Source organism: Populus trichocarpa, chromosome 4 (genome assembly GCF_000002775.5).
Source record: "Populus trichocarpa isolate Nisqually-1 chromosome 4, P.trichocarpa_v4.1, whole genome shotgun sequence".
NCBI classification, from domain to species: Eukaryota; Viridiplantae; Streptophyta; class Magnoliopsida; order Malpighiales; family Salicaceae; genus Populus; species Populus trichocarpa.
In genome coordinates this window covers 5,302,675-5,309,502 of record NC_037288.2, presented here as the reverse complement: position 1 = coordinate 5,309,502, position 6,828 = coordinate 5,302,675, and the positions used below count along the sequence as shown (strand labels likewise).

Sequence of the window (6,828 nt, the reverse complement as noted above, 5' to 3'; positions counted from 1 at the left end):
GCTGTCACAAACTTATTAATTATGGACTGTCAATTTAAAATAGAAAATCATATATAAATATATTTGCAAAATAATAGTTTAATATTAAACTGGAAAGCTTAATTTTGATTAGCTTTAGCAAGAAAACAGCTTACGTTGAATTTATACTTAATTCTATGAATAATCGGAAAAAAATAGTGCATTTCTTGCATCAATAAAAGATTTTTTTTTTTTTTTTGGATCTTATGCCATTTAAATATCCAATCATCCAAATGAAAGCTTTTAGCATTATTAAACTCGTTTTATGAGTTGGTTATAATTGATGATATAAAGTGGTTCTTGTATGGTAGTTTAAAATCAAAAAGTTGTTTAAAAGTCATAATTTGAGTAAAGTATAGTTTAGCCCCCATAGTTTAAGAAAAATAATTAATTAATCTTCATATCTCAAAAATTATGTATCTAATTCATATATTTAAATTTTATTTATGATTTAGTCCTTCCACCAATTTCGTGTTCCTTAGGTATATGAATTATTTCTAGCAAGAAAACATACAAGCTTTCAGATCCATCTATATTTCAATTACTTTAAAAGCGAAAAAACAAGTTTGTATTTAAATGTGTTAGCTATGGCTTTTCTTAATTAAAAAAAAAAAAAAGAACAAAGAAAGAATGGCAGACGTGCAAATTCCCTGAATCATCATGCTTGATTGTTTTGAAAAATGATTTGTGCTTCACCAGAATTCCAATGGGCATGAAAGAGCATTAAATTCAAGGGAAATGATCCTAATTTAGAAGATGTTTGTAAATGTGTTGTGTTTAGAAAGATGTTTTCTAAATTTTTAAAAAAAATTCATTTTTTTTTTAAATTTTAGATTATTTTGATAGGTTAATGTTTAAAATAATTTTTTAAAAAAATATATTATTTTTATATATTTAAAAAAATATATATTTTAAAAAACAATCATTTCCATATTTTTTTTTATATATAATATATCCTTTTTAAAAAATAAAAAAAATAACAAAGGGGCTAAAGTGGTACTGACAACGGTTGTTTCCTCTCTCTCTCGCACACTCTTCCAATTTGAACCAAAATTAAAAGTTAAATTATTAATTAACACCCAAATTAAACACATCTGACATCTCCTTCCATGAAAATAAACCACCTCAACATGTCCACTCATGAGTCATGACTCAATTGTTCTCCAGTAGCTTCGGCTCCGAGCCAGAATTCATTCCCGTTACACCGAACCAAAATTCAAAATCTCTCCCCCCAAAAGGGCAAAATGCTCAAAGAAAGATTGTACCCACACCTCTCTATTTTTGAAACAGACTAAAAATGGTGTCCAAGTCCCTCAAAAGAAGCCCCACGAAATCCATGAAGGATCCGAGGAACCACCGCCCCCGCCCCCGCCGCTGCAACAAGAGGAAATCTCCGGTCAAAACCACCTCTTCCATCATCTCAACCATCAACAAAACTATCTTCACTTGCAAGCGCCGCCTCTCCAAGCTTTTCTCTAAATTGGCCCGCATTAGCACCCCAAATAGCCGCTACAAAGACTACAAAATCTTGAAAACTGGGTCCAAATATCATGACCTAGAAGTTGAGAAGGATACCGTTTGTAGAGCGCTTTTCTTCAACGAACGGTTACCTCCCTTGATTTCTCCTGATAAGAGGACTGTTTTTCTTGATCTTGATGAGACCTTAGTGCATTCTAAAGCAGGCCCACCACCCCAAGAGTTTGATTTTGTTGTGAGGCCCAAGATTGATGGAGAGATGATGATTTTTTACGTGTTGAAGCGACCGGGAGTTGATGCTTTCTTGGAGGCTTTGGGGACTAAATACGAGGTCGTGGTGTTCACCGCCGGGTTAAAGGAATACGCTACGCTGGTTCTTGATAGGATTGATCCAAAGGGGGTGATTTCGCACCGGCTTTATCGGGATTCTTGCAAGCAAGTTGACGGGAAGTTTGTCAAGGACTTGTCTGAAATGGGGAGGGACTTGAAGAGGGTGGTAATTGTTGATGATAATCCTAGTTGCTACATTTATCAGCCTGAAAATGCAATTCCAGTGAAGCCCTTTCTTGATGATCTTGGAGATTTAGAGTTGGGGAAGCTGGCTACTTTCTTTGACCGGTGTGATTGTTTTGAGGATATGAGGGATGCTGTGAAGGAGTATGTTGGTGGTGAAGGAGACGTGGAGGTACAAGTGGAAGTCTAATTTATTTTCTCACTCTGCTTCCGTTGTTCTCTCTCTCTCTCTCTCTTTGTCATAGGTTTCTTTTCATGAAATTAGTTGCGTTGAACACATAATTGTTCAATCCCAATTGAGAAAAGCAACTTGTAGCTTAATTACGTATTGTATTATTAATTCACTTGTAATTCAGTTCTTCATCATTGATTATTTGTTTGACTAGTGAAAGGTACCTATTACAAGGAAATTTTATTTCAAAAGGTCCTCCTAACAATTACAAATTTTGATTTATGCTTCTCTAACTACGCCTTGCCCTGCTATGATTTTGCGTTTATCCCTCAATTACTTGAAAAAAAGAAATCGGATTTGCAACTGTCTAAACCGTGCAAAACTCCCAAGTGCATGAATGTGAGTCCTGTAACAGTGCAGTCAGGATGGATGACCTGCATTGAGGTCTGTATCAAGGTGAGGAATTCGAGATAGTGATGGTGGCTGATGGGTAGGCCTAAAGGTTCTTTGGATGCATGGTAATGGCGGAAGAGTTGTCTCATATTGAGCTACAGTTATTATCTTCTGTCATTGAAGAGCTAAACGCAAAAGCAAGTAGAATGGTTCCTTTTCTGTGTTAGTTTGGGACAAATTGGTTTCTTAGAAGCAGCTCCTGCCTCACGGGGCTTAGAAACTACAGCCATTCATACGTACAAGAAAAGAAGAAAAAAACAGCTAACATTTGAGTGGTGTTTTTGGATTTTTACTTTTTGTACATTGTAATTATTGCACAGCTTCTAGGGTCAACTTTTCTTTACTTAAGGTTTAGGATCGTTTTAGGTTTTTAAATCTCGAATTTTGTGGAATTATTATATGGGGTCAAGGATATTCACTCTTTTTATAATTTAAAAATATATGTCACCAAGTAATCATTTAATTATATCAAATTTTATTTATTTATTTTTAATTTTATCTCTTAACATTTTATTTTTATATTTTTATCAAATCTTTATTCTTTTAATTCCTAATTATTTTGCTTTTAATCTTTTTTATTGAATTTTATTTTTCAATTTAATCTTTAATCATTTGATTTTAATTCTATTTTTTTTTAATTTGATCCTTATTTTTATGATTGCAATTCCTTTTATTTTGAGTTTTCTTCATGATTAATTTTTTTTTCAATTTCATCCCTTATTGTTTAATTTCATTGAATTTTCATATCATATTTGGTGTTTATTTTTTATCATGTTTCTAAATTCGTCCCGGGAGTCGACCCCCTTCATGTCCCAAGTCATGGGTTGGGTCGAAAAACCAAGGTTAATGAGGTCAATTGGATTTATTTTTTTATTGTACGGCAAGTAAAAATGACATTATTTTGATAAAAAATAATAGCAAAAGAAAAAATCAACAGGTGTTGACATGATTTTCTCCTAACTAATCGCTTGATTTTTTATTTAGCTAAAAAGTAAAAATGATATTATTTTGATAAAAAAAAAATAATAGAGAAAAATTCAATTGTGATCCCTTTTTTTTTGTTGGTTTTTCTTTGTTTTGGATTTTTTTTAGATTTTTTTTCCTTCATTTTCATCCATTTCCATTTGATATTGTTTTGTTTTTATATTAAATGCGATACCCATTCTCTTGATTGTTATTTTTTTTATTCTTTTCTTAGTTTTTTTCCCTTTCAATTTTTCCCCTCAACATTTTCTTTCATTTCTTTTTTTTTCCAGATTTACTTCTTATTTTTTTAATTGCTTTTTTTATCATTTTCTTAATTTGTTTTATCTTTTTTAATTTTATCCCTTAGCATTTTATTTCATTTGTTTTTTTATCCAATTTTGGTTCTCATTCTTTTGATTATTCATTTTTATTCTTATTTTCTATTTTTTTCTATTTTTCGATTAAATCTCTCAATATTTTCTTTCATTAGTTTTTATAATAGATTTAGTTCTGATTACTAATTATGTTCTTTTTAATTTTTGATGGTTAAAAATTTTATTCAAGATTTGTTTTATGTTGAAAAAAAAAACACCCCACAGCGGGTAAAAAAAAAAAAACAAATCTAGCTTCATCTAATTTTGGTAAAGTGAATTGAGAAATACAGTAGCAGAAAAAAAAATTCGATTGGATGTACAACCATGACTAACATTCCTTGCAATGTCTCACTTTTACACCGGGAGAGCTCGTACATAAAACCTAGCGAGGGAAGTATTCTTTACTCTTTCCTCCCAAAATGTTGTGGAATAGCAAACTGCATGGTCGAGGCTTGCCAGAACTCTGTTGTTCAGCATGGGCATCTCGACCAGGATTGTCCTGAAGCAACTTTGCTTCTTGATCACAGTGACTAGACATCAGAATAAGATACACTTGAGAAACAAATTATAAATCAGTCATCTGAAAAAACAGAACTTGCTCTACATCACAGCTGTTTGCAGCAAATTGAAACTTAATAGCACACTGGACGCCATGTTATCCTAAAAGTAGTACCTGGAATTCATTCAACAGAAACTTTTCTTGTTTTTTGTGAAAAAAATAGCTCAAAAAGAGAATTACTTCTCACATAATCGCCGTAGCATAACCAGAAACACCATTACCAGGAGAAGAAGAGAACAAGAAGATCAAATAATCTTCTTGACCGGACCCAGTTTTTCCTTGTGACCTGCACATTGGTTAACTTTTCTTGTTCTGTGGCTCTACCAGTCAATCACTATGACCCTTCTTAGAAATGTAGTTCATAGTTCTCTTGTCAAAACTGGTTATATAAACCTTAAATGTACTAATTAGATGCCAACTGCATGATTCTTATCCGTTAAAGACTTCTTGAATTTGTTATCCCTTAAAGACTTCTAGAATTTGTAATTCCCCACTCCAGCTGTGCTAATAAGGTTCCAATCACTCAGGATGAGCCAATTCATAAAGAACTTCAACGCTAGGCTCTTCAAGCAAAGCTATCTATTCACCGGATTAGATATTGGACAAGATTGCTAATGCTTCCTTCTGTGTTCCATTAACTACAAAAGCACTGATCTTGCAACTGCAAAGCTTCATTCCTATTCAAAAGCAGACTGCTCATCACATTCAAAGTGTACCAGACTTCCATTTCCCCTCCACCAGGTTACACCACCTCCCTAATCCTCAAAAGTCTCCTTGGATCTTAAACTTGACAGAACTAAGAAATAACAGATGCATGCAGCATAAACCCACTTGCCCATTTGAAAACCTAATGCTCAAACCTTGGAAATCAAACATAAAGTTACTAAAGAAATTCTGTCCTCAAGCATTAACCCACTTGCCTTCCCAGTTTACAACTGAGAGAAAAAGAAATATCATTATAGGGTTGCTAATCAAAGTTAACAATACCCTCCAACATTTCCTATTTTAATCGGGATGACATTTCTCGTCAATGACTCCGTTGAGCAAACAGATGTTTGCTTGGTTATGAACATTTTAAAGGAGTTTTTTAAGAGCCAAAGAATTTAGACAGAGTCTAGCAGGTTCTTAAAGATGTGAAAATGAAGACGAACCCACAGTCCCTCTCCTTAAATATAAAGAAATCAAACTGCTACATCATCCCTAAACCTCAAAACCCAGTAATGAATTGCTTACCTTTTCCTACCCATTTTTAGCATAAGCAGCCGAATGAAGAAGAAAATACTTGTGTAACTAAAATTTAAGGAGTAGAACAAAAATAGAATGGTATTAGTTTCCAACAAATCCAAAAGATTCCTTAAAAATCGCAAATCATAAAACATAAGAAGAAAAAAAAACTAAAGCTCACTCGATTCATTTCCCATATGTTCACCATTGCAAAGCTAATCAATCAACAACAAGATCAAAAACTAATAATACGGGCAACATGGAGGAAATACAAAGAAACCCATATTAGAAATCAATCATAAGACAACAAGAAGAAGAAAATGAATGAATCAATTGCAAAGAAAGACCTGTTGAGGCAACCTCCAAGCCTCAGCCTTACTAAAGCACATATCATCAAGAACCTCACTCTTACACCACTTGCAATTTGGGTTATGGCTGCACTGAGATCTTGATACCATCTCACTGCAACTCGGGATCTGAAAACGGGCTGCGTTTCTCTGTCTTGCTAATAAAACACGATCATGTAAAGAAGAAGAAGAAGCATTTGAGGATTGGACAAGAGTTGAAAGAACAAGTATAGCTACTGCTAGAAAGGATAAGATTAAGAGCTGCTTTGTGTTTGCCATAATTAACTTGCTAGTTTTGGGTCGAGACACAGACAGAGATAGTCGGTTTGAGTTTCTTTCGCCTTTGTTGTTCGTTTTCTTTTGCGGCATTAGAACGAGCTAACAGTTACTGTAATAAATTAGTTCAAGTCTTTGGGTTAAATTGTCTTTGGGCCCTTTTTTTATATATATAAATGAGAGATTCCTTCTTGAATTATTCTTTAATATTAAATATTTAACAAACAAATTCTTTAACGCGTGACAGCAACGCGTCTAGCAGCCTTTTCTTTCTTTCTTTCCTTTTCTCTTTCCCCTCTCCATTCTCGCACTTATCATTAGAAATCATCATTTTTTATTTAATTCAGTTTTTATTAAAAAAAAATAATCAAATCAAAAAAAAAAAAATTTTAAAAATCAAAACCGGTTTAAACCAGTTTGGCTCGGTTTTTTCGGTTTAGCTTAGTTTTT

The 6,828-nt window shown here is 33.1% G+C and overlaps 1 protein-coding gene and 1 long non-coding RNA gene across 2 annotated transcripts; one reads left to right on the top strand and one right to left on the bottom strand.

Annotated features, from left to right (window-relative positions):
- The first annotated feature begins 1,136 nt into the window (after window positions 1-1,136).
- Window positions 1,137-2,430, top strand: LOC7476311 (uncharacterized). The gene has a single exon (XM_002305014.4). It carries the CDS (start codon window positions 1,316-1,318, stop codon window positions 2,195-2,197), a length of 882 nt encoding a protein of 293 aa, XP_002305050.3. The 5' UTR covers window positions 1,137-1,315; the 3' UTR covers window positions 2,198-2,430.
- A 1,775-nt stretch (window positions 2,431-4,205) lies between these two features.
- Window positions 4,206-6,529, bottom strand: LOC18097510 (uncharacterized). The gene is made up of 2 exons (XR_002981267.2): window positions 6,103-6,529; window positions 4,206-4,502 (listed from the first exon to the last, which is right to left on the bottom strand). It is a non-coding gene; the product is annotated as an uncharacterized LOC18097510 (long non-coding RNA).
- Between the last annotated feature and the right edge of the window lie 299 nt (window positions 6,530-6,828).

What these genes read in the sequence shown, in the direction of transcription:
- LOC7476311 (XM_002305014.4), top strand. Translation starts at nt 1,316, where the DNA reads ATGGTGTCCAAGTCCCTCAAAAGAAGCCCCACGAAATCCATGAAGGAT.